This window comes from Denticeps clupeoides, chromosome 14 (assembly GCF_900700375.1).
Source record: "Denticeps clupeoides chromosome 14, fDenClu1.1, whole genome shotgun sequence".
In the NCBI taxonomy this organism is placed as follows: domain Eukaryota; kingdom Metazoa; phylum Chordata; class Actinopteri; order Clupeiformes; family Denticipitidae; genus Denticeps; species Denticeps clupeoides.
In genome coordinates this window covers 4,631,302-4,644,292 of record NC_041720.1, presented here as the reverse complement: position 1 = coordinate 4,644,292, position 12,991 = coordinate 4,631,302, and the positions used below count along the sequence as shown (strand labels likewise).

The window sequence follows — 12,991 nt, the reverse complement described above, 5'->3', positions numbered from 1 at the left end:
GAGACGTCGGCCCCGCCCCGTCGGCCGCGTCACGCCGCCGCTCGGCCAATGCCGACGGGCCCCGGCCCCGCCCACCCCGCCGTCCGGCCCCGCCCCCCCGCCCGCCCGCCCGCCGCACCGGCCCGAGGTTTCGCGGTATTAAGCGCGCGACGCGGGGAAGCCGCGCGCACTCGCCGACGTCGACGCGCGCGGGGGGGGACGGGCACGCGGCGTGGGCACCGGGACGCCGGCGGCGGCGGCTTCGAACATGCGGTAGATTAAATAATAATTTAAAAAAAAACAACAAAACGGGGATTACCGACACATTCACCTGAGCTGGATTTTTAATCCCGACCGGAAGATTGACAGGCGGGACACGGAAGAGCTGCGCGCGCTGATGATGGCGCAAAGGGTGAGTTTTTTTATAATAATAATTATTATTATTATGATGATGATGATGATGAGGATTGTTGTCGTGAGTGATCGTTTTCGTGCTTGCCGTCCGCAGTACGACGAGCTGGCCCACTACGGGGGCGGCATGGACGGGGTCGGGGTCCCGTCCTCCATGTACGGAGACCCGCACGCCCCGCGGCCCCTTCCACAGGTCCACCACCTGAACCACGGGCCCCCTCCCCACGCCAGCCAGCACTACGGGGCCCACGCACCCCACGGCGGCGTCATGGCCGGCAGCATGGGCGCCGCTGTCAACGACGCGCTGAAGAGGGACAAGGACCAGATCTACGGGTGCGACACACGTGAATTTCTGACCGCCGTAAATATGACGTTATAGGGTGGTTAGTATCCTAGTGGGTAACCAGAAGACCCAGGTTCGAATCCCACTTGCTACCATTGTGTCCCTGAGCAGGACACTTAACCCTGAGTGTCTCCAGGGGGGGACTGTCCCTGTAACTACTGACTGTAAGTCGCTCTGGAAAAGGGCGTCTGGTAAATTCTGTAAATGTAAATGTTGTGAATTATGACTTTTTTGCGCTGTGGTAATAAGTCGCATCCACCCGGACTCCGTGATATTTATATTGATGTCGATATGACATCAGTAGCCTAGCGGGTAACACACTCGCCTGTGAACCAGCAGACCCAGGTTCAAACCCCACTTACTACCATTGTGTCCCTGAGCAAGACACTTAACCCTAAATTGCTCCAGGGGGGGACTGTCCCTGTAACTACTGATTGTAAGTCGCTCTGGGTAAATGCTGTAAATGTAAATATGATTATTTTTGCTGCTTGCAGGCACCCGTTATTCCCCCTGCTCGCCCTGGTCTTTGAGAAGTGCGAGTTGGCCACGTGTACCCCCCGAGAGCCCGGGGTGGCGGGCGGCGACGTCTGTTCCTCCGACTCCTTCAACGAGGACATCGCCGTCTTCGCCAAGCAGGTTCTTTCCCGTCGCTCCCCGAACTCGGCGTGGATTCAGATTAAAAAAAAAGTCACCGACACGTTGCTTAACTCGGCCGATGACGTCACGCCTCCCATTAACCGCGCGCGACACGATTATGGCAATAACTTCGTATTTTTATATTGCAGATACGCGCGGAAAAGCCGCTGTTCTCGTCGAACCCGGAGCTGGACAACTTGGTGAGATGCTCCGCATCTTCTTTTTAAAAAAAGAAATAAACCCCTCGCACACCGACAGCGAGCTCCGCTTTACGGCGCGAATATGCGCCTGCGCAACATTTACGTTTACATCATCAGGCATAAAAAATGTGATTATCGACATAAAATGTGATTTTTCCATAAACCTCCGACGTGGGATTTCATACGCAATTTTTCTGCCGCCAGATGGTCCAGTCGATACAAGTTCTACGGTTTCATCTTTTGGAGCTCGAGAAGGTATTTTTATTATTTTGTGTGTGTGTTTTTTTTATATATATATATATATAGTTTTTTTATTATTATTATTATTATGTTGTTAAGTAATTATAATAATACTCGTGGTTGCGTCGACGCTCCAGGTGCACGAGCTGTGCGACAACTTCTGCCACCGCTACATCAGCTGCCTGAAGGGCAAGATGCCGATCGACCTGGTGATCGACGACCGGGACGGGTGCAAGTCCGACTTCGACGACCTCTCGGGATCCTCGACCAACCTGGCGGACCACGTGAGTCCTCGCGTCTCGTACAATTACGGTCCGCGTGGAAAAAAAAAAAACTCGAGGACGCTGCGCGCATGCGCACAAGCTGACGACGACCCGGAGCAGGGGGATGAAGGTTTTTTTTTTTTTTTTTTTTTTTCTAATTGAGGATGAGGAGGTTTAGATTGCCCTCCACCCTTTTCTCCACCAAAATGAAGCCTCCAATGATCAGTGTTTGATTTGCACGTGAATGGCTCATTGTCTTTGAACTGATTGGATTATTATTGTCAGTAAAGAGGGGGGTCTTTGTAGACACAGCGTCCCACGGAGGGTCCCTCACTGTTGCACTTCCTTCCTTCTCTTCACCATGTCACATTAACAAGCCGAATCTGTGAATTTTTAACATTTTTTAATAAAGCCTGGTTACTTCATTAGGACGACTGTAGAACGTAGGATTTGAAAGTCCCTCCAGAGACCGTCTCGACGTGAACAAGGCAGAAAGCAAACGCGCGCAATACTTTCTTCCTCTTTTCCCTTTCTTTTTTCCCCCCTGAGCACCACTCCAGTGATTTAGTCGTGTTTATTGTCAAAGTCTCCTCGCGTCCCTAAATCACACGTGGGGAGGATCCCTTTGTGTGTGGAGAGACGTGCAGCTGTGTACACGGCCGAGGGCCCGCCCGTCTGGCGGCGGGGCCGCCGAGGCCTCGTCTCCGTCCGGAAAACTCTCCCCAGGTCGCGGCCGGAAAACACCGGAACGTGGCGGGAGCCTTTCCGACAGGACCCCCTATTCTAATCCCGCTCTTACCCACAAACCCACCAGACCAGCGGCTAATACGGACGCCCCAAGTGTCCTGCTGGCTCTTTTCCCAACTTATCACTCGCCAATTAACCAAATTCCTCATTTCGTGCACGCTTGATCTCGTCCTGGGTGCGAATGTTTAAAGGGGAGGGGCATGTAAATTAGCTTAATAAATAGACGGCAAGCACCTTTGGGATCGGACCTTTTTTTTTTTTTTTTTTCCTCCTCCTAATGAGAATCCGGTGAAGGGCCGCATTCATGCCGCCTCATTGTTGCGCCGCTTATTCTCGTCCCCCTCAGAGCCTCTTCATCTGATCGCCATCCGGCGAACAGCTGACGCTAAGAGGCTGAAGAGGGAGGCCGACTGTTTGTCCCCGGCTCGAGCCGGCCCGGGCCCAGATAAAAAGCGCCTTCCCCAGACGGCCCCGCATTAACCGTCCTGACACCGGAGAGAAGCTGCGTCTCCTCTCCGGTTCCTCCACTGTCCGCGTCCGGGGCGTCCTCCACCTCTTTCAGACTCGGTTTTTAGGGGAGCGGGGCTTGAGCTTTAGTCAAAATGGTAACTTTTTTCTTTCTTTTTTTTTTTTTTTTGAGAACGTTCCTCGCGGTTCCGTCGCTTCTGAGATGGTTGCAGCGTTTCTGGAGGGGTGGCGTCACTCGACTAATTCCGTCCAATCTGTTGTCTTTCTCTGTGCCATGCGCTGCGGACACGGGGACTCCCGATTCCTCCCTCGTCGCCGCGCCTCAGAACCCAGCATCCTGGAGAGACCTGGACGACGCCCACTCCACCCCGTCGGTGGGCACGCCGGGACCCTCCAGCGGGGGCCACGCGTCCCAGAGTGGGGACAACAGCAGTGAACTCGGTAAGTCGTCATTAAATGTGACAGAAAAAAGGCACATCACAGCGCATCCTTGGGGGACATTGCCTGGCGTCCTGAAGCTACTGGCTGTCCCTTTCACCGCGTTGACACGTTTCGTTAACCATTCACAAAATGTTTTTCGAAAATACAAGTGAGATGCAAATTAGCCGAAAAAAACCCCACAATTTTCACGTGTTTTTATCAATTACCAACAGTGCGGTGAAGAAAGAATGGCACGGACCTTTTTTACCGACTGTTATTAAGTTAAACGGAGGGATCCTCGATTAACACCGCTAGGTTGAAAGAGCATGTCCTGCTCCTTTGTGATGATAAACCTGATCAAAGAAGCGGGGCCTTCTAAAACATGCCCTCCGTGTCACCCCGAATTCGCCTTTTGTTTTTCCGCATTAGCATTTCTCGTTGGGTTCGGCCGCGTGTTTCTTTTTTTTTTTTTTGGCCGCGGGATCGGGGTTAATTTATTTCCCACTAATTTATTTCCCACTTCTGCGCCCTCCGGTGATCGGAACCGTCCGGTATCCTCTCCCCCCCCCCCCTTCTGTTTTTTAGGGATTTCGGTGTGTCATTTTTTTTTTTTATGACGGTTTTCTTTCACAGCCACAGTAAAAAAAAAAAAAAAAAAAAAAAGTTAAAAGCAATCTCCCACGCTCAGCCCACCAGGCAACAAAAGCCAGGCCGCCGGCGAGAACAATGGCCGAATACTTTGCAAGACAACAGAGTTTTGTTTTTTTTTCTTTTCTTTTAAGTTTTAAAGAAATCCGGTCGACAGATTGTTCCCTTTATTGCTGGAGAAAAAAAAAAAAGCAGGGACCAGCACGTGCACAAAGGTGAACCTTCTCCCGCACCTCGGAAATGTGCGGTATGAAGGCGTTTCGGGGGGGGGGGGGGGGGGGCGATATGCGGACTATGAGAGAGAGAGAGAGAGAGAGGAAGAGCACGGGGTGAATGCTCTTATTTTAAAACGACAGCAGGGTGCATCTGGGGTCCGTGGCCTTTTGACCCGGGAGAGAATGCGGAGAAGAAGGGGAAGTCAAATGACCCCTGCCAGGCCTGAAGGACAGGACACTTTTGAACACAAGCCTCAAAAGGGGACCGAGCCTCAGAAAGATCAGAGCCTTGCTGCTTGGGGACCTGAGGCCTCCCTACCTGTTGCTTCTCCTGGGGCCTTTTTTTTTTCTGGTCTCCTTTGGTCCCCTTTATCATTCGAGGGATCGCCAGGCCGAATACTTTTTCGCTTGGGACCAAGTCAGGTCTCTTCAAAGCACCTGCTAACGTTAGGGGGGCTTCCATTGTTCTGCGTACACATTGCCGCTTTGGTTTGAAGAAGTTCTCGTCCCCTCAGCTCCTGTCCTTGGTCGGGTTACACTGGGAACCAGGAGCGGTTTTGATGTGGTCCACCGCCGATCGCTGTCCTCTCGGGTGCCTGTGGTCTGTGAAGCCTCAGACCTCGGCTGCATTATTGATTCAGGGACTGTGGAATGCCAAGGATTCCTCCCCTTCCGGAGGAGGTGGCACGGGGGGGACAAAGGACGTCCGTCACGATAGTATCGGATGAAAACAAAAGCAAGTGATGGGGAAATCCACAGGCTTCGTAGGCCCCTCATGAAAAAGGGAAGTGTTGCATTGTGGGTGACGAGGACTCCTCCCGACACGCCATGCGTTGTTACCCCGAGAACGGCGGGACGGAGTCTCACCAGCGCACGAATTTACGGTAATCGCCCCGTCTGGTGCGGAGTCGCGGGCAACGCAAAGACACGTTTTCTGTGATAGATTGAGGTCGCGGCGGCCTCATTAGACAGGCAACCGCGACCCCACCTCGTGCCACGCCCAGTGCCAGTTATCGGCCCTCCTAGGCTCTTGCCGAAGGCGGGGCAAGCCGTGAACTAGAGCGCCGATGGAAAATTTGGGGCGGCCATGTGCAAATAATGTCAACAGCACATGCATTTTTTAGATGGGCACATTTCGCCGCGCCGGCGAGGGACGGGGGACAGAAGACGGCGGAACGGGAGACCCTTCTCCGTACCTCAGGGCCGCCGTTTTTGTCCCCGAGCAGCCGGGGGGCATACTGCAGCCTTCCCCGAGGCTGCGACGGCCCGCCCCTCCTCGGCGTCACCGCGGGCCGGCCATGGGACCCGTCCGCAGCCGCCCCGAAGAGCGCGCGGCCACACGGGCCCGGGCCGGCCCGGTTGCCAGGGAACAGTCAGAAGCGATTAGCGTTGGCCAGGATCTGCCCCGCGGCCTTCCTTCTCCGGAGCTCTGGAGACCGGGATGGTGGTGGGGGGGGGGGGGGGGGGGTGCGGAGCGCGTGGGCGGGGACAGAGTGTAATGAGGACCTTTTTTTCTTTTCCTTATTTCTCTTCTTCGACCTCTTCCCTCCATCATTTCAGTCTAAAGAATAAAGAACTCAGAAACCTTTTCGTAGTTTCTATAAATTCACTTCGGAATTTTGGAGCGATTAGCCACGTCCACAGCTCTTAACAAATAATAAAAATACGAGGTATGTACCTCGGAAAATGGACAAATAAAGAAACCCCCGGAATGCCCTTGCATTTGATTACGGCATCAGTCAGCCACCTTTCCTGCGAGCCCCCCTAGACCCTCGGCCAGCGCTGGCCCCGCCTTTCCGAATGTCATTATTCATTAGCTGAAATATTTATGCGTGAATATGGTGCATATAGGAGCCTTTGATTGATGCGTCGCCAAAAACAAGGAGACGTGCCAGGGTGAATCTTAAGAAAAGTAGGGTTCCTGTCGCGCCCCGGGGGAGGAGTCTCTCAGATGCATTATTCACACGCCCTCCGGGCAGGCTTTCAAGGCATCTTTGCCCCGAGGGCAAGAAAAATAACCGCGACTGTTAAAAGTAAATCATCTCTGCTGATGCACAATTAATGGAAGAGGGAGCGGGCGCGCCGGGGAGCGCCGGGGAGGAAGTCCCGGTTTAGAGGCGGCCCCCTGCCCGGGTCCACGCCAGGTTCCCGCACAAATCAAAAGAGGGCCGGCCGTTAATGCGGGTAGGACCTTGATGGCCGCTGCGTCCACGGCGGAGTCGCATGCAGGCCCCGGTCAGCCGGCTCTGAAACTTTTTTATCCCGTTCGTGGTTTTTTTGTTGTTTTGTTTTTTTACGCACTCCTTCATTAGTTATGCGTTTTTTCCCGAGCCACGAGTGCACCAATAAAAAATTCCCTTTGCCACGCACCATTCCGGCTCGTGCACAGGCCGCGTCGTGTCAGGCGGAGGGGCCCGACGTTCATTACCTCCCGTCAAACGGCGAGTTCAGATTGAATTAATGGCGCGAGAGGCTCTCGTGGCGAAGCATGGAAGCCGGAGTGGCCGGAGGAGCGATTTCCCGCCTCGCGCCGCCGGTCACAACAGCAGCTCTGCCTGGGCCCTTCGCCGCCGCCTTCTAAAACATGGGCTCCCCTCGCTTTGTCTTGATCGGCGCAGGTGACGGCCTGGACAACAGCCTGGCGTCGCCGGGCACGGGTGACGAGGACGACCAGGACAAGAAGCGGCAGAAGAAGAGAGGGATCTTTCCCAAGGTCGCCACAAACATCATGCGGGCGTGGCTCTTCCAGCACCTCACGGTAAGAAATCCGGTCCTCTCCTGACATCTTCTGAGCCGTCCCTCGTCCCTCCAGGTTGTAGCCCCGTTATCGGTCAGAAAAAGATTCTCTTCGGGGGTCCTCGTCACTCTTTCCCGACCGGCGGTAGCCGCAGTAACCAGCCCCATCCCGTTACCGACGCCGCTCTCACCGCTCTCCCCTCTTTTTGCACCTTGTCTGGGCGCCGTGAAAGACACGGGCCTCGGACACGCGGTAATCCCTTCCTTTCAGGCCGCCTTTATATTTCACCGATTAAAAAAATTGAAAGGGTGCTAATTGAATTATCCCCTCCCTCTCTCCGTTCCCCAGACCCTTTCACTCTAATTTGTTAAGCGGGAGTGTTTTCCGTCGCAGGACGTGTTTGTGAAAAGTGCGTTTAAGGGGGGACGCCGGCCCCCTGAATGGCCCATTGCAACACCCAGGCGATCGTGCATTCATTCGGGGCTCGGCGTTCCAGCTGAATGGGGCTGGATTACGGGTTTTTTGCCGGATTCCACTATGAGCCGCGGTGTGAGGTTGGGGCGGGAGCGGGGGGGTTCGGGGCTCTTTCAGCATATGGTCCTATTCTGAGGTCCGGTCTGAAGACCCCCCTCCTCCAAAAACAAACCCGACGGGCCCGGGGAAGCGGAGAGCAGGAGAGCCATCGTTTTTTCAGTGTGACGTTCAGGGGGTTGGGGCTCCTTGCACTCAAATGCTAATGAAGATATTAATGATAAAGCATATGCCGTGGACATTTGTGACTGTAATGCTAATTTGTCAGGAGCAGGCGCAGATGTCTATCTCTTCACACTCCGTTCGGTGGAAAAAATGACATCGAAATTTAGAGATTTTTCTTTTTTTTTTTTTTGGACCCATCCCCGATGGCTTTTCTGCAGATTTTCTGTGTTAGCGTTGCCACCAGGGTGCAGGGAGAGAGGAGGAGCCCTGAGTCGTCCATCACCAGAGTGACAGTCTCCAAGCTGAGAGGCCATCATTAGTGGCCAAACTGGGCTTTGTCACCACACAGTGTGTGTGTGTGTGTGTGTGTGTGTGGAGAGGGGGGGGCAGAGGAGGGGAGTGGTCCTAGGACCCACCCCCATATCAAATGGACTGTTCTGAGGCTCATCCCTCACCGGTGACCACAGGAGGTGGCTGCAGCAGTGACAGCGGCAGAATGGGCGCATGCCCACGACCCCATGCGTGCAACACTGTCACCTCTGTCTGCCATCTGCCACCCCCTCCTGCTCTCACACAGCCAGCATAAGGGAGATCAGGCCAAGGGCCACGGCAGGGCAGGCACCATTCAGGACCAGACAAAGCAGCGCATTGTGTTTCATTAAGGCCCACCCGATCATTCGTCAAATAATGTCAAATAATGTCAAATAATGTCCAACAATACCACGCGCTCTCGGTTCGCGGTGCTCGGGGACAAATCCAAAGCCAACGATGTATACGAGAGTCTGTCACCAGCACCGATGGCATTTGCCGAGCATGACGTTTGGAACTCCACGGAACCGGCGGCTTCATTAACGTTTACACGCTGACGTAGCTGATGTCACTCTCGGCCCTCTCCGCAGCACCCGTACCCCTCGGAGGAGCAGAAGAAACAGCTGGCACAGGACACCGGCCTCACCATACTACAAGTGAATAACTGGTAGGTGACCCCTGACCCCGTGACCCCGCCTGCAGCGCACTCCCATCTTCTCAGTGAGGCCAATAAAAGTTTCTTTTTTTCCCGCCTGCTCTCAGAAGTAGCATTACTAAAACATACGTTCCTGGTTAAAGCGATTTTTTTATAGCTCCGCCTCCCGCACACGTCTCAGGGTCTTCTCAGTTGGCCTGGCCTGAAATAACAGAGATGAGTGTGCAACGTTGAATGACGTTGGATCTGAATACTCCACAAGTAGCGGATTAGTGGAATAGCGGAGTGATGCGTCACATGCTGGTCAGTGCGTTGCCAGATACCTGATTGTTTCAGCCCAAAATGCACCAAAAACGCACACAAAACGGCTAAATATTTATAGCTATTTAACTCCCGATGAAATGAGAAATGGGTTCCTCAATGCCAGTACTCAACAAGCAATTTTCCCAAAATATCAAACGGAAAATCCGGCAACGCTGAGTCTGCCATGTATGTGAAGGCCGAATACTCAGATGCAAAAATGATGTCACGCTTATTGCCATTTTTATCCACGTACACATATAAAAAGAAGCTAAAAAGACATAATTGGTCCTGAGTTCCGTTTTAAAAAAAAGAGCATTTTGCACTGCTTGTAAAATGGAACATATAGAACGGCGTACTAACACATAAACTAATGTCGATTTGGTGTTACCCTGTAAAAATTCGCCAGGGATGAATCCCAGATGTGTGTGTGTGTGTGTGTGTGTGTGTGTGTGTGTGTGTCAGCTGCCCAGGCCCCGGGGCCGTCACCGCGCTCCGTAATCTTTTTATAACTTCTCCATCTAGCCCGGTTCACCGGGGTGTCACGCGCTAATGAGGGGGACATCTCCCCCTCGGTAGCGTCAGGCAGAGAGATTTGTGGCGTCTCTTTACGGCGGCACGCCGTTCCGAAAAAACGGGGAGAAAATCAACACTGTATAAAAAGTTTTACAGGGGCAATAAAGGGGATTTAACGAGGTTTCCTCCTCCACTCGTCATCCCTCAGGTTCATCAATGCCAGAAGAAGAATAGTGCAGCCGATGATTGACCAGTCCAACAGAGCAGGTCAGCCTCACCTCCAGCCTGGTCCGATACGGATTTCCACGTGTGGACATACATTTATTTTCTCGTTTACCCACAATTCCTGCAGTGAGCCAGGGGGCTGCGTACAGTCCGGATGGCCAGCCAATGGGAGGGTTTGTTCTAGATGGCCAGCAACATATGGGCATCCGGCCGGGCGGTAAGCATTTCGTTTGGATAATCCAAAAGTAACACTTACTTAACAAATAATGAAATATAAATATATATAAATTAAGATGAAATTTGTTATATTTCATTAATAATTAAAATGATTAAAAAGAAATGGCATGTGAACTCTACATTTTGGTGCATTTTAAATGCTGGTACAGAGTAACTATCAATAATAATAATCAGGAATTATGTTGAAACTAGCCAAAATATTCCATAACAGGAGCCATTTTTCCCCTCAGGTCCCATGGGTGGCATGGGTATGAACATGGGAATGGACGGGCAGTGGCACTACATGTAGGACTTCAGCGCTCGGCATGAAGTACGTGTCTTCATACACACACACACACACACACACACACACGCTTTCTCCTGCTGTTCTTTTCTTTCGCACCTCGCGTGGGCACAGACTACAATCTTATTAAGGGCCTGGAAATCCTCCGGCGGCCCCCGCCATCCCCGTCGGCGCTCGATGCCGCTGACAGTTCACAAATCAAGACGTATGGCCTGCCGCAGGCGCCGGGGCATGGAGAATTTTATTTAATACCCACACTCCACTGCTCAATGAGCCACGCCATAATGACACTTACCTTGATTAATAGGGCTCTTTATATGTAAATAGGCGATGCGCCACCCCCACCCACCCGCCAACACGGGGACCTTCCCGCTGAAAGTAATTCCCGGCTTTTGCTAATGAAGTCTGAGCCGTGGACCACAGACACAGGAAGAGAGAGAGAGGGAGAGCAGGCCCAGCCCGGGCGAGCGCAGATTTAATCGGATCGTTTTTTTTTTAATCGAGTTATTATCGACCGGTTACTGTAATAGCACGGCACGGGCGGGGGGGGATGTTTTCCACTCCTAATTTGATCGTGGCCAGCACCATATGCTGATTGCTGCATTAAATTATGGCGGCCATTAGGGCTAGTTGTCCGGCGCGATCTGACTTCGACTCGGTCGGTTTTTAGAAATACATGTGGCTTTTTTTTCTTTCTTTTTTTTGACTGTATGAATGATGCTGAAGGAGGAGCGATATTGCAGATTTACAAAGTGAAATGTCTGTTATAGGTGTCCGTGGTTCCCTCAGGGAAAGATCCCCCCCCCACGTGGCGAGTGGTCCAATGAGAAGAAGAAACATTTGCCCGGCCACACCTCTTCCCGTATGACCACGCCCACATCTCTGTCTTCCTGGAGCACAGCAGAATGGCCTGCGACCCACCCCACCAACCCCACGGACCACCCATGCCCACCGAATGACCCCTGATCGCTTCCTGTTGGTGTGGATTGTCCTCACAGAGCGATTAACATTGAAAAAAACGACTCTTCTCACTAGGAAACGATTCCTTCGGAGCAAGGAGCGAGAGATGAGATGACCTCTGACCCTTTTTTATAAGAGGAGATGTTTCTTTTTTGTTGTTGTCGGTTCGTTTAAATTATTTATTTATTTTTTTACTCGAGTGGCGCATGAGGACCAGAACATCCTTGCACTTTTTTTCTCAACCACTGACCAAACCTCCTTTCTCTGTCTCACACAACACACACATGCAGCCAATATACACACTCACACACTCACACACACACACACACACACACACATACACAGAATGTACATATTCTCCACATTCACATCCATACAAGGCAACCACTGTGGAATACGTTTTGTTAAAAATGATAATTATATGAAATGCCCCGAGAATTAGCCTCTATCTTAAATGTTGGCGTGGCTCGTGCTTCCTTTCATGCTAGTCTTTAGAGTTTCTCTGTACTTCTGCCCCCGTCTTCAGAAATACCTCAGCCAGGAGCATCGTTTACACCAATAACGATAATAATAATAATAACGATAATAATAATAATAACGATGATATTAATAATAATAACAACGATAATAATAATAATAACAACGATAATAATAATAAGGTAAATGTTGCACCAGGTCAACTGTTGTCATTTATTGACAGGGTCACCTAATCCTGCTTTCTTTGTGATGGTTGCACATGAAGTCCAGATCTAGCTAATAATAAGCAGAAAAATGAATGAAAATAATTCATGTTAGATTTACTATTTGCTGGTGGGTTTTTATTGTTTTATTGGTTCTTTATGTCGGCTTCGTTGTGTTTGTTTTTCTTTTTTTTTTTTTTTTTTGATGCCCTGGCTTTTACACCATATTCCCTCAAATCATTGTGGGGGAAATTGTCATTCAAATAGATTTCTATGAAAATTTTCTTTTGTCCAATTTCTTGTAATAAATTTTTGTCATTTTAAATATCATAGTTTTTTATTACTATTTTTCTTCCTTCCTTTTCAAACACATGACTCCTAGAAAAATTACAAATCATACAAACTAAAATGATTTTAGAATTTTGGGAAAGATGTGTTTTTTGTGTTCTATAAATATATACATTTTTGGTTGATATTGGGGCGAAATGCTCCATCACACTTTTTTTTTTTCTGCAAACTTCAATGTTATTAATTCATTTGGTGTTTTTTAGTAACTTTTCTTCCATGGTGACATTTCATGCAAAATATGGCTGAAATTTCAAGACAAGTCCGAGCTTTTCCATTGGAGGATAAAGAGAAAGTTGCCCCATTTTCTTGTTTTTGCAGAGCAATGTAAGATCTTTGCTCTTGACATGCTTCTGGGACAAAACATGTTCTGCCTAAGCCTGAACCCTTTTAAAGGAATTTCCGCTGCAGTGCGTGAACAAGGTGAGTTGATTTCGATATTGAAATACTTCTAATTAGAAACTGCCGGAACCGCTTT

At 50.7% G+C, this 12,991-nt stretch overlaps 1 protein-coding gene across 1 annotated transcript; it reads left to right on the top strand.

The window, feature by feature from the left end:
- The first annotated feature begins 224 nt into the window (after positions 1-224).
- On the top strand, positions 225-12,374 carry meis2b (Meis homeobox 2b). The gene is made up of 14 exons (XM_029002637.1): positions 225-252; positions 341-391; positions 488-723; positions 1,228-1,369; positions 1,519-1,569; positions 1,774-1,824; positions 1,947-2,093; positions 3,614-3,728; positions 7,189-7,328; positions 8,903-8,979; positions 9,992-10,050; positions 10,136-10,225; positions 10,476-10,555; positions 11,299-12,374. Exons 2-13 carry the CDS (start codon positions 377-379, stop codon positions 10,532-10,534), a joined length of 1,182 nt encoding a protein of 393 aa, XP_028858470.1. The 5' UTR covers positions 225-252; positions 341-376; the 3' UTR covers positions 10,535-10,555; positions 11,299-12,374.
- The last annotated feature ends 617 nt before the right edge of the window (positions 12,375-12,991 follow it).

Bases quoted from the DNA above. Each gene is read 5' to 3' on its own strand.
- meis2b (XM_029002637.1), top strand. The intron at 7,329-8,902 runs GTAAGAAATCCG...CCCTCTCCGCAG, and splicing joins GGCTCTTCCAGCACCTCACG to CACCCGTACCCCTCGGAGGA. The intron at 10,051-10,135 runs GTCAGCCTCACC...CAATTCCTGCAG, and splicing joins TGACCAGTCCAACAGAGCAG to TGAGCCAGGGGGCTGCGTAC.